Source organism: Mirounga leonina, unplaced genomic scaffold, assembly GCF_011800145.1.
Source record: "Mirounga leonina isolate KUSES-001 unplaced genomic scaffold, KU_Mleo_1.0 Mir_154, whole genome shotgun sequence".
NCBI classification, from domain to species: domain Eukaryota; kingdom Metazoa; phylum Chordata; class Mammalia; order Carnivora; family Phocidae; genus Mirounga; species Mirounga leonina.
Window position 1 is genome coordinate 41085511 of NW_023270389.1, and position 22706 is coordinate 41108216.

The window sequence follows — 22706 nt, forward strand, 5'->3', positions numbered from 1 at the left end:
AGCTATGGGGTCTGTGGGTTGGGTGTAAGACTCAACGTCAGCCTGGATACAGATTAGCCACCTCCTGCGAGGGGAGGCAGAAGGCAGGGAGGCAGGGGGTGACGCCCTCTGACTGCGGGGGACCCTGAGCTGTGTACAGAAGCACCATACTCTGGCTGCTGGAGGCCGGGACTTTAACGGGGTTTCACTACCAAGAGCAGGAAGGAGGCCACAGCTGTAGATTTACAATTTGCTTAGAGCAGTCAGTGCCTATAATCACATGGTTGAGACCCTTTCCTTCAACATCTTCATTTCATTCATTCCCTAATCCATTCGTTCAACACTGATTGAGCACCTGTTACATGCCAGGCATGATACCAGGCACTGTGGGGAATGCATAAATGAATGAATTCAGCGGGAGTCCTGCCCTTGAGACCTTCTGTGGCCAGGCAGACGTGCTATCTGGAGAACACGGTGACCAGCAGGCAGAGCCCTCCCAGACCCCCAGCCCTCCTGGGCAGGCTCCTAGGTTTCAGCAGGAATGGCTGCAAATGGGTGTAGGGCATCACCTCCACTGTTGGAAGAGATCCTTATATTGTGGGCCGATCCCGGGCATCAGCGGTCATAGGCTCTGATTCCTGGTGCTGTGATCTGGGGTGAGCAACTCAGCCGTTCACTCTTAGGCAGAGATAACAGGTCTGCCCCCCATAGCCTTGCCTTAGTGTGTCCACGACTGTGACAGTGCTGGGGTTGGGGTGGCTTGGGAGAGATCCAGGGCTTGGAAACACAGTGGAGGAGGGCAGAGAGCTGGTAGACCAGGCTGACCTTCCTGAAGATGTGGATGCCAAGCACCCTCCCCCGGTGTGTTGGCCGCCCCCTCTGCTCCACAAGGGGACACAGACATTTCCCCTCTCCCTCCCTTGCTGACAGGAGCCTTAAGAAAGCAGGCATTACCCTGAGCTGCCTGCTGCCTGCCCGGTTCTAAGGTGTGGTTTCTTCCGTGGGGTGGGCTCTAGGCCGGCTGCTGGCTGCCCCTAGCCGCTTCCTGAGGAGCTTCTATTCTACCAGCTGCTGGCCTTTCTGGGCAGCCTGGCCTTCACCTCCTCAGACTCCTCCTCTCATTAGCCAGGAGGTCCTGGCCACACCATGTCAGCCCTCTGTGCTCCAGGTTCCTCCTCTGTAACCTAGGGAAATAGGAGAGCCTATAGCCTATCTCCTAGGAACCCACGACGTCATCTCTGTAGAGGGTTTAATTCCTTGCCTAGCACCATATACGTGCTCCCGAAATGGTGCCTGTCATTAACGCTTAGACATCACAACCAACGAGACTGTGGTTTGCATCCCAGGAATGCAAAAGTTCCCCTTTCCCAACTATGTCTCTTGTTATAGGAGGCACATGACTTATCACCAGCAGCCCCTTCATCGTACAGACATTTATTAATCACCGACTGTGTACCAGTTGTGGTGCTGGGGGTGGTGGGTCACAGCAGTAAACAAGACCCCTCATTCCCGTCCTGCTGTATGGGAGTCTCATCACTGCCTCCACTGCTCTCCTGGGGCTCCCGCCTCTCTCCAGCTTCCTCTGGTTCTCCTGCCTCTGTTGTTGGGCATGTCCCCTCCCCTGACCATGACCTGCGGGGATGGCTCAGTGACACGGGAGGGCTGTGGCTGTTGCAGGAGGAGTCCAGGGCTTTCTTGGCCCAGCAGCTGTTGGCGCAGTCAGCTCCGTGAGCATCACCCTCTCCCTGGCCTTAGAGGAGTCGGAGTCCAGCCAGGAACCAGAGGGAGGCCTGCAGAGGCCAGGGTTGAGTTCCGGAGGGCAGGTGTCATCCCGGTGAGTGATGAGGGCAAGAGCCCTGACTGCCAGAGGTGGGGGGCTGGGAGGCTGGGCGGAGAAAGAGACCCCCTCCCTGGCATGACTAGCCTCACTACCCCAAACCCTTAGAGGGTTCCTAGACCTATTCCGGGCATGGCACCTTAATACTCCTTTCTCAGCCACTTTTCGTGTGATGCGCATGCTGGCTCATTCCCCAAGCCTCAGGCTCCAGGTGCTGTTCTGGGCACAGCTGGCCAGACAGTCCCGACCCTCAGGGCGCTCCCAGGTGGGGCTGCCTGAGAGTGCTTGTTTCTGACTCAGGGCTTGGGAACAAGCAGACGCTGAGGAAACAAGCCTGGCATTCACCTTTCCATTCATTCTCTCCTTCCGCGCCGAGGGTCTGAGTCTTCGCCGAGTCCCCAAAGCCTTGGTGAGCCAGGGCTGTGGCCACGACGTTCTTTCCTGCACCACACCCCACTCCTGGTGACACCGGGAGCCAAATCTCCATCTCTGGTGCTGTGTGCTCCCCAGAACCCCAGGCCCATACACCCTGTTTCCCCTGACTTCTCCACTAGGGTGGCTGAGAGGCCCCTGACCCAACGGCTTCCCCAGGTCCTCTTCCCGGCACCATCCACCATCCACATGGTGCTCACGCCCACTTTCTTCCTTCCGGCCTCTCTGACCCCCTGGCATGTCCCCTCCAGCTGCTGCACCCCCCTCTCTCGCCTTTCTCCTGGTCTGAGCTGCATGACATCTTTCTGACAACCCCAACAGCCCCGGCGACTCTCTGCCTTCACTCTCGCTCCTACACTTCCTTCTCGGCACAGCGACCGAAGGTACATTCTTGAAAATGCCATTAAATAATGTCATGTCTCCTGCTGAAAACCCCCAATGGCTTTCTTCTCCCACTTGGGATAGAATCCGAGCCCCTTACCTTGGCTTCTGTGCTCCGTGGAATCCGGCCCACCTGCCTGGCCTCTCTGCCCGCCTTGCTGGCTCCGTCCCAGGGCTGGTGGCTGGGCCCCCTCGTGCTCTGGAACACACGGAGCCTCTTCCTGCCCTGGAGCTGTGGCCCCACCGCTGCCTCCGCCTGGGGTTCTCACCTCTGGCCTCGCAGGACGGCTCCTCCTTACCATTCAGCTCCCAGCCTGGGTGCCATCTTCTCGGAGGGAGCTGATCTCCCTCTCCCTCTGCTTGACATTTCTCAATACTTGCTGTTGGTTTTTCTCCTTCGTTTACTAGTCTGAGAGTAAGGACCTTGTCTGTCTTGTGTACCACGGACCCCTGTTGTTTCTAGAAGGCACAGAGGCCCGGAAGAAATCCTGAATGAATGAATGGAATGAATGGGTGGGTGAGCCCACAGTTGGGTGTGAGGCCCAGGGTCTCGTCTGAGCGTGTCTCCCAAAAAGCTGCCCAAGCAGAGCATCCTGCAGATATCCTCTCAGCCTTTCTGTAGCCGGCCGTCATGTCCTCCACAAGGAATGGGTGCTGGCTCTCCTGGGGCCCCCAGGGCCCTGAGGAGCAGTCCGCCCAGGCCCCTGCCCCCCAGCCGTCTCCTGCCCGCTCATGTACCCCCTTGCATTTCAGGGCATTCCCAGGGGTCGGCGCAGGACCTGGCCCACCCTCCACTGCCCCTTCTGACAGGAGCAAGAAAAGCAGCAGCCTGGCCTCCACCCTGGGGCTGAAAAAGCTCTTGCTGGCGCTGGGCCACAGCGCCAGGCCCAAGCTGGGCAAGGCCCGCAGCTACAGCGTGGAGCAGCTTCAGTCCCCTGCGCCTGGCCCGGCGTCACACGCCAGCACCCCCAGAGTGAAGAAAGCCCCGTCGGTACAGTCCCTGCAACTGGTGAGTCTGAAGGGCCCCGGCCAAGGGCTGAGTGGCACTAGTGCCACTGGAATGGAAGGTGACAGGAGATGGGAAGCACTGAGGATGCCACCTGAGGAGCCCAGGTGGGGAAAGGGAAGCCACTGGTCTCCCTGCAGTTGATCCACGAGACCGGGCTCCCCACAGGGGTAGGCAGCACCCCACAGTTTTCTTCCACCCAGCTACCCCATCATGGGCTCTTCCTAAGCTCCTCCTCCTCCTCCTGTCTCTCCCTTGACTCTGCCACCTCTGCCAAGTCCTAGAGGCTACTGCCTGATCATTCTGGAACCTTCTGCATGGCCGCAGTGACTCTGTTAGTCTAGCACAGATCACTTCACACCCAGACTAACGCGGCAGCCTCCTGACTGGCATCCCTGCCGTGTCTTTCTCCACCTGGCTTCCACGGAGGTCCTTCTGATACGCAGATCTGGTTATCTACCCCCTTGCTGAACATCCGCCGTTGGCCCCTTATCACCCGCAGGGTAAAGTTCAGATCACCTGATGTGGCCAGAGGCTTCTGTAATCTGCCTTCATCTCTCATCACTCTCCTTCCAACACCCTATCCGTTATCCTTGACCTTGCTGTTCTGTCATCAGGCCACACACTGACTTTGAACCTTCACCTGAAATGTTTCTCGCACCTTCTCTCCCTGCTAACATCTGCTCATCCTTCAACTTTTCAGGAATTGCCTCCTCCATGGAGCCGTTTCTGGTCCTTTCTTGGGCTAAGCTGGGGGGCCTCTGCTCTGTGTTCCCATCCTGTCCTGTGCTTCCATCCTTTGGGGAACTTGCCACATAGTATTTTAATGGATTTTTGTCTGCCTGCCCTCACTGGAGTGTGAATTCTTTGAGGGAACACCCCTTGATCTTTATATTCCCAGTACAGCTTCCCCTGCTGTCCAAATTAGAGAGTTTCTATGAAAACTTCCATCAGCCAAAATGGCATAAACTGAAGAAGCAATCACCATTAGTTAATATGGGAAATTTTTTGAACACTCCCAGACCCCCTATTTTGGGCTCTTCTCTCAGGCTTTTCTGATCCCCCAGGACACCTCTTGCCGACGGATGCACACATAAATCGAGATAGAGCACGGACACTCACAGATGCAGTTCAAAGCTGTAGTGCCTTGATGTGAAAATGCTGAGCGTCTTCCTGGGGAAGGAGCTTGGTGGGGCCACGCTCACTGCCTGGGATCCGCTGCTCCCTGACGGCAAAACTAATGCTGAATGCTAGTTTTGCTTTTCACCTTTTTTCCTAAAAGTGAAAATCTTCCAAATTTCTTCCGGTTAGTGAAAACAGGTCTTTCATAAAGGCAAACGTTTGAAAAGTGGGGGTTACCCGTACTGAGTACAATGGCTAGTATATAATACATATTTAAGACACAGCGAATGAACAAATGAGTGAGGGAGGGAGCGAATGAATGCAGGGCAGCTAGCGGGCCATCTCCCTCCCCGTGTCCAGCTCATAAACCAACAGCAAACCCACAGTGCGCTGTCAACTAGGTTTCTGAAAACCCTGCTCTGTCCCAGGTGTGTCCAGGGCTCCAGTTTGTTCTTTTGTTCCCTGCCCCCTGCCCCTGGGCAGAACAAAGCAGGTGATGTGGTTGGGGCCAACAGAGGCTTCCACTGGTCAGGCTGAAGTAGGGGAGAGAGGGCCGGCCGAGTGAAGATGGCCAGTGGTTGTCCTGTACCAGGAGCAGTGCCTTGTATGCAGTCGGTGCTCAATACCTATTTGCTGGATGCATGAATGGAAGGCAAGGAAACAGAAGTCAAGTGATCATAAGCTGGGGAGAAAAGCCTAGGGCGATGCTGTGCTCTGGGAAGTCACCTTTCCCCGGAAGTGAGGTTTGGGCCCTGGGTGTCGGAGTCGGGCGTCCGGGTGGGTCACCGTCAGAACTCCAAGCTCCGTAAGCCCCCCAAGGGCAAGGACGCCGCTAGCCTGGCATAGAGACTGTCGGCGACGCAAGCCGAGTGAGTGGGTAAAGAGAGAGAGCAAGCTGGCCAACCAAGGGTGGGACCACGTGCGGGGAGGACAGAGCAGCAGAGAGAACGGCTCAAGGACTGACGAAAGACGATGCAATGAGAATCCGTCTCCCCCAGAACGTGACACCTCGGATGGGGGCTCCCTCCTTTAGATCGGCTCCCCTTGCCTTAGACTCTCCCGTCGCCACGTGTGGGCAGGTGCCGCCCTGGTTTCCTTTTCATTTTGCCCTCCTGCGTGGGCCCTGTTCCCACACCCGACCACACTGGGCTCCCGCGTCCCCGGGCGGCTGTGGCTTTTTGACATTTGACCCCGCATCTGGAACACTCTCCTCTCTCTCTTCTCCCTGGGGAATGCCCCCTGGTCTTCCAGGTCTGAGGTAAGCATGACTTCTCCCAGGAAGCCTTCCTGAACTTGGACACGAGGTTAGGGCCCCCTCTAAACCTCTTGATAATATACCTTATTTCTTCTTCTTTTTTTTTTTTTTATATATTTTATTTATTTATTTGAGAGAGAGAAAGAGAGCGCACAAGCAGGGGTGAGAGGGGCAGAGAGAGCGGGAGAAGCAGGCTCCCTGCTGAGCAGGGAGCCCAATATGGGGGCTCAATCCCAGGATCCTGGGATCATGACCTGAGCCGAAGGCAGACGCTTACCCGACTGAGCCCCCCAGGCGCCCGGATAATGTACCTTTCTTCTTGAGAGCATGTGGTAAATAATGTGTGCCATGTTTGTTTAAAAGCCTGTCTCCTTTTCCACCTCCCCCACCCTCACAATAGCCCCCTCACTGGGTCAGTTTCTAGAACACAGATCTATTTTTGTCTCTCTTCTGATTAACATCATTCCAGTGGCTCCTTAGCAGGCCATATAAGGTCCTTCCAGGTCTGTCCCCTGGCTCCAGCCCATCTCCTGTCTGCAGCCTAACCATCCAAACCCTGTTCCGGAACATATGCTTTCTATCATCTCTCCATGTCCTTGCACCTGCTGTTTCTTCTACCTGGAGCACCCTTACTGGTCTTCACCTGGAAAGTTCATGCTTCAAGCCTCGCTCAGGTGTCATTTTCTGCAGTGTCCCCAGACCTCCTAAACTGGAGTCTCTCTCTGCTTCCCTGCACGTCCATCTTTTAGCCTGGCACTTACAGCAAGTATTTAGGGCTGTTAACTCATCTGTGTTCAACCCCACCCCCAGTGGTGGGTGAACTCCTTAAGGGATTTTTGTCTTGTCTACCTTTTTATGCACAATGTTTTAAGGTGCATACTGAGATAATTCTTTTAAATTCCAGTATAGTTAACATACAGAGTTATATTAGTTTCAGGTGCACAATATAGTAATTCAACAATTCTATACATTACTCAGTGCTCATCAAGATAAGTGTGCTCTTAATCCCCTTCACCTACTTCATCCATCCCCCCACCCCCTTCCCTCTGGAAACCATCAGTTTGTTCTCTATAATGTAGAGTCTGTTTTTTGGTTTGTCTTTTTGTCCATTTGTTTGGTTTCTTAAATTCCACATGTGAATGAAATGATATGGTGTTTGTCTTTCTCTGACTGATTTGACTTAGCATTATACTCTCTAGATCCATCGATGTTGTTGCAAATAACAAGATTTCATTCTTTTTTATAGCTGAGTAATATTCTGTTGTGTATATGTCACATCTAATTTATCCATTCATCTGTCGATGGACACGGGGACTGCTTCCATAATTTGGCTATTGTAAATAATGCTACAGTGAACATAGGGGTGTGTGTTTCTTTTTGAATTAGTGTTTTCATTTCCTCTGGGTAAATATCTAGCAGTGGAATTGCTGGGTAATTCTATTTTTCCTCTTCTATTTTTTGGATTAGTTTGAGAAGAATAGGCATTAATTCTTCTTTAAATGTTTGGTAGGATTCACCTGTAAAGCTGTCTGGTCCGGACTTTTATTGGGAATCTTTTGATTACTGATTCAATTTAATTGCTGGTAATCAGTCTGTTCAAGTTTTCTATTTCTCCCTGATTCCGTTTTGGAAGGTTATATGTTTTAGGAATTTATCTATTTCTTCTAGGTTGTCCAGTTTGTTGTCATATAGTTTTCCATACTATTCTCTTATAATCCTTTGTATTTCTGTGGGGTCAGTTATTTCTCCTCTTTCATTTCTGATTTTATTTGAATCCCCCTCCCCTTTTTTTCTTGGTGAGTCTGGCTTAAAGGTTTATTGGTTTTGTTGATCTTCTCAAAGAACCAGCTCCTGGTTTCATTGATCTGTTTTATTGGTTTTTTAGTTTCCATTTCATTTATTTCTGCTCTAATATTAATTATTTCCTTCCTTCTACTGGTTTTGGGTTTTGTTTGTTCTTTTTTCTAGCTCCTGTAGATACAAGGTTAAGTCGTTTATTTGAGATTTTTCTGGCTTCTTGAGGTAGGCCTGTCTTCCTATAAATTTCTCCCTTAGAACAGCTTTTGCTGCATCCCAAAGATTTTGGACCATTGTGTTTTCATTTTCATTTGTCTCCATGTATTTTTCAATTTCCTCTTTGATTTCTTTTTTTAAAAAATTTTTAAAGGTTTTTTTTTTTTTTTTTTTTTTTTTTAAGATTTTACCTATTTATTTGTCAGAGAGAGAGAAAGAGCACAAGCAGGGGGAGTGGCAGGCAGAGGGAGAAGCAGGCTCCCTTCTGAGCAGGGAGCCCAATGCGGGACTCAATCCGAAGACTCTGGGATCATGACCTGAGCCAAAGGCAGATGCTTAACCAACTGAGCTACCCAGGTGTCCCTGATTTCTTTCCTTGTTTTTTTTTTTTTTAAGATTATTTGTTTATTTTAGAGAGAGAGAGGGGAGAGGGGCGGAGGGAGAGGGAGAGAGAGAATCTTAAATAGACATCTCACTGATCACAGAGCCCATGTGGGCTTCAATCCCAGGACCCTGAGATCATGACCTGAGCTGAAATCAAGAGTCGGTCGTTTAACTGACTGAGCCACCCAGGTGCCCCTCCCCTTTGATTTCTTGGTTGACCCATTCATTGTTTAGTAGCACGTTATTTAACCTCATGTATTTGTGCTATTTCCAGATTTTTTCTTGTGATTGATTTCTAGTTTCACAACATTGTGGTCAGAAAAGATACATGGTATGACTTCAGTCTTTTTGAATTTGTTGAGACTTGGTTTGTGACCTAATATGTGATCTCTTCTGGATAATGTTCCATGTGCACTTGAAAAGAATGTATATTCTGCTGTTTTAGGGTGGGATGTTCTGAATATATCTGTTAGATCCATCTGGTCCAGTGTGTCATTCAAAGCCACTGTTTCTTTGTCAATTTCCTGTTTGGATGACCTGTCCATTGATGTTAGTTGGGTGTTAAAGACCCCTCCTATTATTGTATTACTAGTGATTACTTCCTTTATGTTTGTTATTAACTGCTTTAAGAATGTGGGTGCTCCCATGTTGGGTGCATAAATATTTACAATTGCTATATCTTCTTATTGGATTGTCCCCTTAATGATTATATATAGTGTCCTTCTTTGTCTCTTGTTACAGTCTTTGTTTTAAAGTATATTTTGTCCAGGGGTGCCTGGGTGCCTCGGTTGGTTAAGCAGCTGCCTTCGGCTCAGGTCATGATCCCAGGGTCCTGGGATCCAGCCCTGTATTGGGCTCCTTCCTCAGTGGAGAATCTGCTTCTCCTTCTCCCTCTGCCTGCCGCTCCCCCTGCTTGTGCTCTCTATCTCTCGCTCTGTGTCAAATAAATAAAATCTTAAAAAAAAAAAGTATATTTTGTCTAATATAAGTATTGCTCCCCCGGCTTTCTTTTCACATCTTTTTGCATGATAAATGTTTCTCCATACCCTCACTTTCAACCTGCATGTGTCCTTAGGTCTGAAATGAGTCTCTTGTTGGCAGCAGATCTTGCTTTTTTCTCCATTCCACCGACCTGTGTCTTTCGTTTGGAGCAGTTAGTCCACTTACATTCAGAGTAATTATTGATACACATGTACTTCTTGCCATTTTGTTACTTGTTTTATGGTTGTTTTTGTAGTTCTTTTCTGTTCCTTTCTTCTCTTGCTCTTTTCTCTCTTGGTTTGCTGGCTTTCTTTAGTGATATACTTGGATTCCTTTCTCTTTGTTTTTTGCATATCTATTACTGGCTCTTGATTTGTGGTTACTGTTAGGTTTATAAATAACATCTTCTGCATACAGCAGTCTGTATTAAGTTGATGGTCACTTCAGTTTGAACCCATTCTTTACTCCTCTCCTCCCTACTCCACATTTTAAGTATATGGTATCCTACTTTACATCTTTTTACCTTGTGAATCCCTTGACTCATTTTTATAGATATACTTAATTTTACTGCCTCTGGGTTTCCTACTTTTCTTACTCTTACTTAAGGCCTTTCCTTTCCACTCAAAAAGTTCCCTTCAACATTTTTTGTAGGGCTGGCTTAGTGGTCATGAATTCCTCTAACTTTTGTCTGGGAAACTCTTTATCTCACCTTCTATTTTGAATGATAGCCTTGCTGGATAGAGTACTCTTGGCTGCAGGTTTTTTCCTTTCAGCACTTTGAATGTATCATGCCCCTCTCTTCTGGCCTGCAAAGTTTCTGCTGAAAAATCAGCTGATAGCCTTAGGGGGTTTCCCTTGTATGTAACCGTTTTCTCTTGCTGCTTTTAAAATTCTCTTTATCACTACTTTTTACCTTTTTAGTTACTATGTATCTTAGTGTGGACTTCTTTGGGTTGATTTTGTTGCGGGTTCTCTGTGCCTCCTGGCTCTGAATCTCTGTTTCTTTCCCCAGATTCGGAAAGTTTTCTGCCTCCTTTTCTCTCTCTTCTCTGTCAGGGATCCCTATAATGAGAATTATATTATGCTTGATGGTGTCACTGAGTTCCCTAAGTCTATTTTCATTTATTATTATTATTTTTCTCTCTGCTGTTCAGCTTGATTGCTGTCCATTACTCTATCCTCCAGCTCACAGACCCATTCTTCTGATTCCTCTAGTCTACTATTTATTCTATCTAGTGTATTTTTAATTTCAGTTATTGAATTCTTTATCTCTGAGTAGTTCTTTTTTATGTTTTCTATCTCTTTGGTAAGGGTCTCATTCAGGTCCTCCACTCTTTTCTCAAGTCCAGTGAATATCTTTATGACCATTACTTTATTTATTACTATTATTATTATTATTATTATTATTATTATTATTGGAGAGGGAGAGAGAAAGGGGACAGGAGAGACAGAGGGAGAGGGAGAGAGAGAATTATAAGCAGGCTCCATGCCCAGTGTGAAGCCTGATGTGGGGCTCGATTTCACAACCTGGAGATCATGACCTGAGCTGAAATCGAGAGTCAGACACTTAACCATCTGAGCCACCCAGGCATCCCTGACCATTACTTTAAATTCTCTGTCAGGCATATTACTTATCTCTGTTTCATTTAGCTCTCTTGCTGTGATTTTGTCCTGTTCTTTCATTTGAGACTTATTTCTCTGTCTCCTCATTTTGACTAACTTTATGTCTGTTTCTTTGTGTTAGGAAAGTCAGCTATGTCTCCTGCTCTTGAAAGTGGTGGCCTTATGAACAAGAGGTCCTGTAGTGCCCTGCAGTGCTGTGTCCCCTGTTCATCAGAACCTGGTGCTTCAGGGGGGTCTCCTCTGTGTGTTGCGTGTGCCCTGCTCTTGTGGCTGAGCTGCTTTTGCCTTCAGTCCAGTCATCTGCAGTGGCTCTCTTTGCCTGTTGTGGGCGGTGTTTGGTCCCTGCAGTGTTAGTGGGCCACTGCTGGGCTGCCTTAGACTTGAGTTGAGTCAGACCAGGCATTTGCCAGAGATGCAATAGTATTGAACTACAGGGCGCTTTCTCTGTGTTGCCCTGTGAGAAGCTTTTGTTGGTGGGACTGCTGGGGCCACAGTCTCAGGCTGGTATATATGGTTATCTTCCCCTCTCCCCAGGGCAGGAGTCACTGTCATGGCTGCTTTGCACACTGCCAGACTTATGGCACCACTTTGAATGGGCTCTGGCCAAGGGCATATCGGAGGGGGCATGTGCACAAGAGAACGAGGGGATATGCTGTGCTGTTAGCAAGTTAGGTGGAGAGTGTTGGTGCTGTGCTGGTTCTCCCAGCTGTCCATGTGTCTAGGCTGGGGGGCAGGGGAGGGAAATGGTGCCTGCCTGCTCCTTTGTTCCTAGAGAAGTCTCCCAAAGATCCCTGCCCTTCCAGCACAGACTCTGAGATTAGTAAAAAGTCTCCCTCCCATATACCCCAGGTGTTTTTCAAACTGCTGCTTCTCCATGCTGTATCTCAGTGGGGCTCTTTGCTGTGCAGTCTCTTTAAGGGCAGGGACTCAGTTTCTTATCATCTTCCCAGGTCTCCCAGAGCCAAGCCTACTGATTTTTAAAGTTCCATTGTTAAGCGCCACTGACTTTAGGAACTCCTGAAATTAGGCCTCTCTGGTTTTCAAAGCCAAATGTTATGAGGATTCATCTTCCCTGTGCAGGTTCCTCATGCCTGGTATGCCTGGTGTGAGGGTCTGGTCCTCTCCTCTCCCCCTCTCTCTGCACCCAGTGTCCCTCCCTCCCTCTGATGGTCCTGCAGATTCATTTAGCTCCCGAGTGAATCTCCACCCCTCCTACCCTCTTCGAGGTGGACTCTTCTCTACATTCAGCTGTAAAGAGTCTGTTCTGCCAGGCTTTGGATTGTTTTATGGCTTATTTACACTGGTATGCGTGTTATCTAATTGTATCCATGGGATGAAGTGAGCTTGGGATTGTTGTACTCAGCCATCTTTCCTGGAAGTCCTCAGATAAAAAATTTTAATATAAACAATCATAAAAGGGATACTAAAGAATCACAAAGTTTTAATATTTTAACTCTAAAATCGTATTTATTACTCTGTAATTAATTTGCTTTCACTTTTTTCTTAATGAGAACATTAGATTTTCTTAATCAATGAAATTATTAGTATTCTAGTGCTAAGTTATTTTAGCCAAAAACGAACCTTCAGATCACCTCTATAGGACTGTCTACTTGAGTAAATTATGGTGATTCCTGATGGGCACTTTGAAGTAGCGACAAAAGCTTGTATCATTACTTTCTTAAAAATCCCTCGGGCTTGGGGCACCTGGGTGGCTCAGTTGGTTGAGTGTCTGCCTTCAGCCCTGGTCATGGTCCCAAGGTCCTGGGATGGAGCCCCACGTCGGGCTTTCTGCTCTGCAGGGAGCCTGCTTCTCCCACTGTCTGCCTCTCTGCCTACCTGTGCTCTCTCTCTCTGTCAAATAAATAAATAAAATCTTAAAAAAAAAAAAAAAGCCCTCAGGCTCATGGTTAGGGTCAGGTCTCAACCCCCAGACGCCGTGGCTTTTCTCACCTGCAATATTGAACCCTCACCACCAGGTGTCACCATCTCACCAACATCGGAAAGCTGCCTCCTTTCAGAACCTCCATTCTCTGCTGAGTGGCAAGGGGGACCGGTCCAGCCTCTACATGGTAGGGGAGCCGGGAGACCACAGTGCAGTTGGCCGGTAAGAGTTGGCAAGTGGTGTGGGGGGTAAGCTCAGCATGGGCGGTGGAGCTGTAAGCCTAACTCCGTCCTGCCTCAGGTGCCACAGGAGTCTTGGAGCCCGCATCTCAGTGCCTTGCCCCGCGCACCTGAGCTCTGAGAAGGTGTGGAGTTGGTGGAATGGGTAGAGTTGGAAGGTTTGATTCTTCCATCCTTCTGCTGTCTGATGACATCCTAAAATCGGGATGTTCAGAGAGCTTCCTTAGCCCAGCTGAAGATCTGATTAGAGATCCAGAGATGGGGCCCCCAAAGAGGCACTTGACCTGTGACCCTGTCTAGAGAACTCCCACCCCCTGACGAGACCCTCTAGGCTAGCTGCTCTTATCTGGGGCTCCATGGAGGCACCTCAAGTGGCCTGTTCACTCCTGGAAATGTTATATAATATCATAGCTTTGGTTAGATTCTCAGAGTGGGCTCTGCACCCACAAAAATTTAAAATTGTGTTTCTGTGTTGGGGGGTTGGGTAGCAGGGGGCTTCTGGTCCTGCACCAGGCTTTGTGGAGCCTCAGACCGCTGGGACAACCCTCCAGTCTTGTTCCTAGCATGTTGTTTTTGCTGGTTGGAGCCAGTCAAGAGGCATCCGTCATCTTTAAGGCAGGGAGTGATTGAGCCCCGGTGCCCAGCCCTCTTTGAACTCACTCTGTCTCCGGTCCCCTGGCAGACCAACCAAGGCCTCACCCCGACGTGCCCTCAGTGTGGAGGACGTGAGCGGCCCCAGCCAGGCGCGCACGGTGGGCCGCGTGGTGGAGGTGTTCCCAGATGGCACAACCCAGCTGCAGCTACAACGCTCCCCGGAGGGCTCTTTTGGCTTCTGCGTGGCCTCCGGGAATGGGCGCCGGGACTCAGGTATGCCCCCTCCCCTTTTCTGGGCTCCATATCCCTGGGGCCTTAGCAGACCACTTTTGGCTATGGGCATTTCCAGTCTGGCTGAGACGCGGAGCTCCAGACTCAGACAGCCTTGTAGCGAAAGGACTGGAATTCTCCCTTCAAAGGCTCTTTGGAAAGTGTCAGGTGTGGGGCTGCTGGAGTGGGTAGGGATGGCGAGCCTGACTCCACTGCCCCTCTGTTGTCTGCTGACATCCTGAAATCGGAATCGGGCCGCCTTTTTGCTGGAGCGCCCAGAGGAGGCTGTGCTTGCTGGTTCTCAGGAGCCCTGTGATGCGGCTGGTGCGTGTAATGGTTCCCTTCCTCCGGCTGCTATCTGGCCACGTGCAGTGAGCCCGCCTGGCTATGCGTCCGGCTCCCTCCCGCAGCGCTGGCTCCAGGGGATGATGTTCTGGGGATCCTGCCCTGGCTGCCCTCTGCAGAGCAGGGTTCAGTCCTGGGCGGTGATCTCCTAGGTCAAAGTCATGTAACCTGGAAAAAAAATCTGCCTGTTGCCAGGTTTGCAGACTGCAGCAAGTTCTTACCTCTGTTCCGTCGTTCATTGTTTCAGCGAGTTTGCACGGAGCACCTACTAGGTGTTTTAGATACCGGCTATAGGGCAGGAAATGGAACAGAAAAAGATCCTGTCCTCAGGAGCCCACAGTCCAGGGAGGGAGATAGGCTGTACCTATAAAAAGGTATACATTTTTATATATTATCCAAATAAGCTGCCAGATAGCAGAGGGTATGAAGACACGAATCCAAGCAAAGCAGGGTGAGGGCCTGAGAGTGGGAGGACAGGAGTGCGGGTGGGGCAGCTCTTCTGAGCGGAGGTGTCTGGAGAAAGAGCAGTCCAGGCCCAGGCTGGAGGGTGGGAATGAGCTTGGCTGTCAGAAGAGCTGCAGGGTTGATCTGCACAGAGCTGCAGTGGGGAGAGAGGGCGCTGAGCTCAGGAGGGAGGTGGCTTCCCCACCCCCTGAGCTGGGAGGCGGCAGGGGCTTGGAGCAGGGACCAATGTGCTCTGTCTGATTTGCACTTGGAATGGGTGCCGCTGCCCGGCTGGCCGCCCGACCGTGAACAGACGCTAGCGGGTCGAAGGTGGACCAGGGAGACCCCTTGTAAAGCTATTTCGGTGGAAAGACTTGCCGGCGATGGCTCGGGTTGGGGAACCAGTGGGGATGTGAGAAGTGCTTGCAGTCAGCTTGACTTGAAGGCAGTTTGACGCAGTTTGCTGATGGTTTTACCTGAGCGTGAGAGGAAGAGGCCGAGTTTCTCCCCACTCTGGACCTCAGGGGGGTACAGTGTCTGTCCTCACAGGGAGATGGCGTTTGTGAACTTATACTGATCATCATAAAGGGCTAGCGGGCTGTTAGCTACTCCACCCTTTCCTTTAGCCTCCCTGTTCCTCAGGTGAGGGGCGGCAGGCCTCCCAGAGGGGCAGAGAGTTAGGTGACATGGCACGGTTTGTACTCCAGAGCCTCTGCCAGCTGTGTGACCTGAGCAGGTCACTTACCCTCTCTGAGCCTCAGTTCTCTCATCTCTAAACTGAAGATACTCAAACCTGCCTGGAAGAGTCAAAAGGAGCGTCCAGTGAGGTACATGGGGAAGTGCCTGGTACTTTTCTTCCCTTTCCTCTTCACAAAGAGAATTTGTATTTGGGGAACAGAACTCCGACAGGGAGCCCATGATCTGCACCATCTGTCCACGTGAGGTCACACACAACCGGGCCTTGTGCTCTGCCCTTCATCTTCCCCCCAAGTCCCGCTAGGCCGCTTTGCAGACAGTCGTGGAGTTGATGTCTGGTGGGCAGCGGTCTCTAATGACCAAGAGCTCCTTGGGCTCTGCCCTGCCCTGCCCCCCCATGGCACCCCGCACCTGGGTCGGTACGAGCTCTTCCCTGTCCTGCCCAGGCGGTGCCCTGCTCCCGCCGCCGTTGGCCACCGGCTATCCCGCAGAGATCCCCAGGCCCACGGAACATGGCTGGTGCTAGTTCCTCCTGGCCGCAGAGCCTCCTCCAGCAGCCACAGGTCACTCCTGCTGGGCCTCAGGGGGGCCGTGAGCTGGGGCTGGTCTGCATTCCTGGCTAAAACGTCCAGGCGCTGGGGCTAACTTGCTGGCTGTCACATCCGATGCTGTGCGAGCATATGAGAACAGCAAGCTTGGCCTCCGGCTTCTGAGCACCACACAGAGATGATCCATGCTGAACAGAGGCCATTTCCAGCAGACAGTAAATACCAACAACAGCAGTCTGTCTGTCATATTTTTGTCACGACGTTCCGTTGTGAAGCCTACCCCAGGGTCTCCCCCAGAATGACTGGCATGACATCAGTGTCTGTCCGGCTCTGGCTCCATGCTTTTGGGGTTTCTCCTGGCTCCCCACATGCATGTCCTGCTTACAGCAGCCATTTCTGTAGGCACCACCCTCCCCTCCTTACCTGCCCTCTGTCCATGGCAGCAACATGCAAGGGGGCAGGCAAGTGGTTAGAACACCCGGACAGAAGGGGTCGAAGATAGGGCAGGGGCTGCGAGAAAGGCCTCACTCGAGCAGCTGAGATGGCCGGCATACCGCGTCAGGGGAGGCAGCCTGGCGGCAAAGGCTCGGCTTGGCCAAGAAGCCCCCCACACCGAGAGAGTTCCACAGTCAGACCCGGGAGAGGGAGTGTGTCAGGAGGGTGGTTTTGCTAGACTCAGAGCTACCAACCTTCAGGTGCCTTGAAGGAGATTTCAGTGCTTTCAAGCCCCCATCAGAGGGTTGCTCTGGAAGGCGTGCCACAAGCTGGGCTGAACAAAGCTCCTGTGGGCGGGGGGGGCAGCAGAGGCAGGATGTCCCACTATAGTCCAAGTGTGTTAAATGCCTTCAGGCTCGAGACCGTGATGGGGGAGGAGAGGCCCTCTCAGGCCCCTTCCAAGGAAGCTGATTCTAGGACGCAGAAGTAGAGAGGAAGGAGGGTGCGGCCTGGGCTGGGGAGCTGTGAGGGCGTTTAAGGTGGCACTGAGCGGCCCCCCTAAATTCTGCAGGTGTTGTCAGCTGCACACCGTCCACACCTTGGCCTTGTGCTCTCAGATCACCTGTGTTTGCTCAGTTGGAGGTGGGGCGGGCGCGGGGTGGTGCCCAGCTTTCCCTGTAAGACCCTTTATTCTCTTAACTGAAGGGGAGTCTGGAAGGTTTTCAGAAGAAGTTGAGGTGACAGGGGTCCCTCAGCAGGACTCGCCTGTGCTGTGCGGCCGGGAGAGTCCCGGGGAACTCAGGCTAGCCAGCCCCCAGGCCCCACAGAGCCTGCTCCACTGGTGTGGGTTCCCCAAGTCGGACCCAGGGAAAGGGGAAGAATCAGGCTCTGCCCAGGCTCACGCTGCACCTGAGAGACCCAGGAGACGGTCACACTGGCCAGGCAGGGCCTTCCTAGGGGCAGTGTGGGGGACAGGATGTGTGTGAATAAGGGACAAGTGAGCCACCATGGCTTTAAATAGGGGGTGGAATTTTTATGTTTCCTGGGCTTTTGCCCAGATGCCTCCAAATCCCAGTGAGGAACCACCTCTGAGGAAGATTGAGACCGGAGCTGGTCCTAACAGTAATATGAAGCAAACCAGGTTTGGATTTGACCTCGGCCATGTTCATTACTCCAATGATACCTTCCCACCCCTCCAGCTTCTTGAAGGCAGTAACTGGATCATATTTGTGAATCCCACCCAGTGGCAGGCGTGAAGTAGGGGTTTTTTTCTTAATTTTTAAACATCAGTTTCCTTCCTAGTCTACAATCAAAGCTCATCTCAGAAAAAGATAAGATCACCTCATTCACACAGGGGTATACACGAATAATAACAATAAAAAACAAGCATTATTTGCTTAAAACATTATTTTATTAAAGCATTATTTGCACAGCTTTTTAAAAGAGACAGAAATGAAATGATACCATGAGGGTGGGCACACTGTATCTATATAGAAAGCCAGTTGTGGTTGTGAGGTAGGATAATGAGGGTGTGCGCGTGCGAGTGTGTGTGTGCATGCGTGCGTGTGCGTGCTCATGGAGCAGTGCCCTATATGAGCACCCGCTCCTCGACCCCCGCCCGAAACACCACCGGGTCAGCATTCCACAGAGCTGCATCTGGATTTCATGTGTTCACTTGTCCTGTTTTCCTTTGCAGGGTTCTACGTGCAGGAGATGGCTGATGCGAGCATGGCCAAGCTGTACTCGGGGCTGCTGGGGGTAGGGGATGAGATCCTCGAGGTGAATGGGGCCAAGGTTGCCGGGCTGGGCTTGGCTCACATTAAAGAGCTCCTGGCCCACGCGGAGAGCTTGTCAGTCCGTGTGCTGAGGCAGAGGCCTGTCCCTCAGTGACCCAGGGCTGTTTTGCCCTCACTGTCACCCCCTCGGAAGCCCTGACCTGCCCCAGGAGGGACGGCTGGAAAGGCACTGCACGGAGCTGCTTTATGGGTGAAAACAGATCACAGTGGCGTGTAACCGCTTAGGCTGTGGCAGGGGCTTCTGGGATTGACGACCGTAGGGTGAGGGCAGGATGGTGTGTTTTGTTTAGGGATGTTAATTTATGCCGAACTGGGGAAAGCAAACACGGATCTCCTTCCATGCCAGAAGTGGTGTCAACATCTTTCTGTACCTTTGTCGGCGGGAGGAGGAGAGAGATTCCGGGGTACTTGGGTGAGCCCCTGATTGTCTCCTCACCCCAAGTCTCATCCCACTCTCGAGCAGGGTCTCCCCCAGCCTCCACACTCCAGAACCAAAGAAAGGGCTTGGCCATATTGGCCTTGAGTCTGCCTTTAAAGTCTCCTGTCTTCCATGTCCCATTTGACACCTTTGCTCTTTTTCCGGAAATGGGCAAAGTGTCCTAGTGTAACAGCCTAAAGCCATGGGCCATATATTCCAAACCCAAAACTGGAATATGTGGTCTGGTGTGAGAACATCTGGGAGATGTTATCTGGCAGCCAGAATATTAAGAATCTCTGGGAAATTTTTGTGATATATAAAGTTGGAGGGGGAAAAACAATGAACCCGAGACCAATGTCAGGGAAGTGCCGCTGTGGCCAGTGGGTCTGGCCGGCTCCACCCCCAGCCCCCTGCCCTCTGCCTCTGCCCAGGGCAAGGCTGGCGCTGGTGGGGAGGGCCTGCCTGCCTTCTCCGGTGGAGTGTGGGCACAGGCTGCAGCCAGTGCCAGGCTGTCCCCAGCCACAGGCTCTCTGCCCAGGCTCCCTGATGGCTGCTGGGGGTGGGCCGGCAGGGAGTGCAATGACGGGTACAGGCAGGGGGATGGGCTCTCCACCCGGCTGCCTCCCAGCTCTAGGCCCAAAGGGTTGGGACTCTGGGAGTGGATGGCCGTGTGTCAGTCTTAAATTATTAAAAAGCAAAGCTGAAGCTTCTCTCGCTTTGAGTCGCTAAATTCTGGGCTGGATGCTCACTTGACCTTGAATGGCCAAGAGCGGGGTTCTGGGGTGGGGGAAGAGGGAGGGAGGATACAGGCCCAGCAGTGAGCTGTGTTGGGCCTGCCAGAGGGGAAGGCCTGGGCGGTCCCCTGGGGTTGGGGTGACAGCCAGGGATGCAGAAGCCTCCAGAGACAGTCCTTCCGCTGGGAGAGGAGCCTTGGGCAAGGTGCATTTCTGAACAGAAGACAGAATGGAGCTAGGGGCTTTGGGTAGGTGATACTGGGGGGCGGGGAGTGCAGAGGGCAGCTTCAGGGCTGTTGTAGACCTTGGGAAAACACACAGCCTTCGCTAAAACGAGTGTCCTAGCAGCTTTCCGTGGGCAAGATCACTGAAAGGCACATGTGGGCTGCGGGAAAGACGATGGGGGAGGAGGCAGGCAATCCTGTGGAGTGTGCAGTGAGTGTTTCAGGCCCTACCTGCAGGAACCAGTTAAAACCCCTCTTTACTGGCCCCTGGAGGCTAAGGGTTGAGGGGTGCTCCCAGAGCCCCTCCGCACTGTAGGACTGGGAGACTGAGCCACCTGGGGTGGGGGGGAATGTGGGAGGAATGGGGAGCTGCCAGCAGGGGAGCAGGGAGGCCGGTGGAACAAGTGTTTGGGCCTGCAGGGTGTGAAGAGGGTGCTGGGACATCTCAGAGAGCATCCTGGCCCCCCAAACTTGGGAATGGCCTCATGTCAGAAAGTATAGTCATGGGGGAACACTGGCAGCTCCTGTACCCCAATTCTTGGTCTTGAGGTCATGAAGTTTCATGTTGAATGAAAGCTTCTAGGGACAAAGGCACCTCTCTTCTCTGTATGGCGATCATGGACAACATGCCCTTCTGGCTCCAACTGGGAAGAAAGGGAAGAAAGGGAAGAAGGGGGCTCTGGCTGGGACAAGGCCGGGGAAGGTCTCTAAGGAATCCTGCGCATCTGCTTCTGTTACCTGCCAGGGTCAGGGCCAGGCTCTCGACACATCCTATTCAGTCCTTAAAAAATAGATTTGCCAGGTAAGCTCTGTGTAGCATCTTCCTTTACACAGATGGAGATCCTTTACACAATGACAGGTGTCTCTGACACAGGGCCCACTCCTCCTGCTGCGACCCCTCCCACAGCCCCCGAAAAAGGCTTGACAGACGGGAGTGGACACTCTGGACTGTGTGGAAAGTAGACCTGCGCTTCTTGGGTAAAGTGGTGCCAGGGGGCCCGACTTGTGTGGGTGGGAGGGGACTTGGATTCCTCCAGACACCTGTCTGACAGTTCCCATCTGCTCTGCCTGGGGAGCTGCTCACCAGGTCAGCCCTGCGTCCCCCACACAGCCATCAGAATGTTCCCACTTAGAACGTCGTGTATTAACTGGGAGCCAGGACCTGTGACAGGCAGGAGCTCGGGCAGGTGAGAAAGACGGGCTCCAGGGGCCACAGTCTAGGGGAGACGCAGACATTAGGCCTGGTGCGGGCAGCCGAGCAGGAGAGGGGGCCGGAGATGCCGCCTGCGCCAGATCCGCCCTCGGTGGGGGACCAAGGCTCACCTCCGTCCAAGGGGCACCCACGCGGGGCTTTGTAACACGAGTAGGAGCTGACAGGAAGGATGAGGGCAGGAACGCAGAAAATAAGCAGCACGTGCAAGCTGTCTAACCCATGGGCCCACCCCAGCGCCTGCCCATTATTGGTATTCTGGGTCCGGGGCTCGCTCCACAGAAGGCCGCAGACGTCGGGACTACACAGAACAGAAAGGGGCTCCCACCTGGGCCTCAGACACGACAATATCCTTAGCGTGACAGGTGGGGGTGGGGAGCAAGGTGAGACGCAGAGGGCGCGGGGCGCGCAGGCCTGGGAGGGGAGGGAGGGAAGGGCGGTCGTGGCCCGGCCGCCCGTTGCAACTTCTCAGGGCGCCTCTTCTCGGGGGCGGAGGGGCCGGCGAGAGGCGAGAGCACAGGTCCGCGCCCGGCGCGCCCGGAGCCGGGGCCCTGGGGGGGGGCGGGGGGAGCGAACTCGGGCGCGCGCGAGCGACCGGCACCGCCGAGGTTCTCTGCCCGGACGCGCGTGTCGCCGGCAAGCCCCGCGGGTCCCGGCGGTTCGCAGGCGGCTGGCTTTCCGCCCGTGCGTCCTCCCGCCGCCGTCCCCGCGCCGTCCTTCCTGGCCTCGGCGGGGGCCCGGGCCGGAGACGCGGCTCGGCGCGCACTGCCCCGCCTGGCGCGGCCTCGGTTAGAGCCGCCAGAAGTTTGCCAGAGGCTGGAGGCGCGTGTGTATGTGGGAGGGGGGGTTACACACCCCCAGCCCCTAACACGCACACGCGCGCACACACAAGACAGCTTACTGGGCGCCGGGGGCCGGGAAGAGGCTGGCCCCCCCTTTGCCTTCGAGGGACGCACGGCTGGGGGCGGGGGCGGGGGCGGGGAGCGGACAGCCCGGAGGACTGCGTGGTGACCGCGGCGGGCTGGAGCCGGTGAGCGGGATGGGACGGGAAGTGAGGTGACTCAGGACCCGCAGGCGGGGGTGGGGGTGGCGCAGGAATGGGGACCCGGTGCGCGCAGTGTCCCCAGTCTCAGGATGGAGAAACCGCAGGCACGGCTCGGTTTTTGGAAATCAAGGTTAATTCAAGGGCGTGCAGTCGCTGTGCCTGCTCCGTCTGCTCTTCAAATACTCCAGAGCTCTGTTGGGGACATCAAGGATTCAATTCTGAATCCTTCCAGCAACTCTGCGAGGGAGGGAATACTTATCTCAGGGTTACAAACTAGGGGGCCCGAGATTCAGGTTAAGTTACTTATCCAAGGTTACACTGCAAACAACTAGCGGAGGTTGGATTTGAACCGGGCCCTGTGCGATTCCCAGCCTTCATGCGTCCTCCCTCCTGGGACCCTGTGGGGCTCACCTCATCCGGAGGCCCTCGAGCACCCCTCCTGGCCCTCACGAATGGCGGGGCGCAGCGCTGGCCCAGGACACCCAGCTGGGCTCACCCGTCGCTGACCTTCACCAGGGTGGGCGTGAGCGGTTCCCTTCTGTTTTTTGGTGGGTGGGGGAAATGGCATTGGCCCTCCCACTTCCCTGCGGGGAGGGGGGACAAATCATCTTCCAGCACAGTGTTTCCGAAATGTAGGTGTAACCCACTCACGGGTCACAAAATCGGTCGAGACCAACATTTAAAAGAATATCAGTGCTTCGCACAAGCAAGTGTAGGTTTTGTTTGAGAACCGCCTCTTCCAGGGCTGGGGGTGTCCTGAGTTGTAATTTAAAGGGTCATTAAGACCCTGCTCCAGGGGCACCTGGGTGGCTC

At 52.9% G+C, this 22706-nt stretch overlaps 1 protein-coding gene across 1 annotated transcript in view; it reads left to right on the forward strand.

Moving 5' to 3' along the window:
• KIAA1614 (KIAA1614 ortholog) overlaps window positions 1-19385 on the forward strand; it is a 39941-nt gene extending 20556 nt beyond the window's left edge. Inside the window, exons 6-10 of the mRNA XM_035010568.1 lie at window positions 1657-1813; window positions 3383-3638; window positions 12990-13117; window positions 13817-14001; window positions 18163-19385. Of these exons, the coding sequence (XP_034866459.1) occupies window positions 1657-1813; window positions 3383-3638; window positions 12990-13117; window positions 13817-14001; window positions 18163-18356 (920 nt within the window). The 3' untranslated portion in view covers window positions 18357-19385. The remainder of the gene's footprint in view (window positions 1-1656; window positions 1814-3382; window positions 3639-12989; window positions 13118-13816; window positions 14002-18162) is intronic.
• Window positions 19386-22706: the final 3321 nt, after the last annotated feature.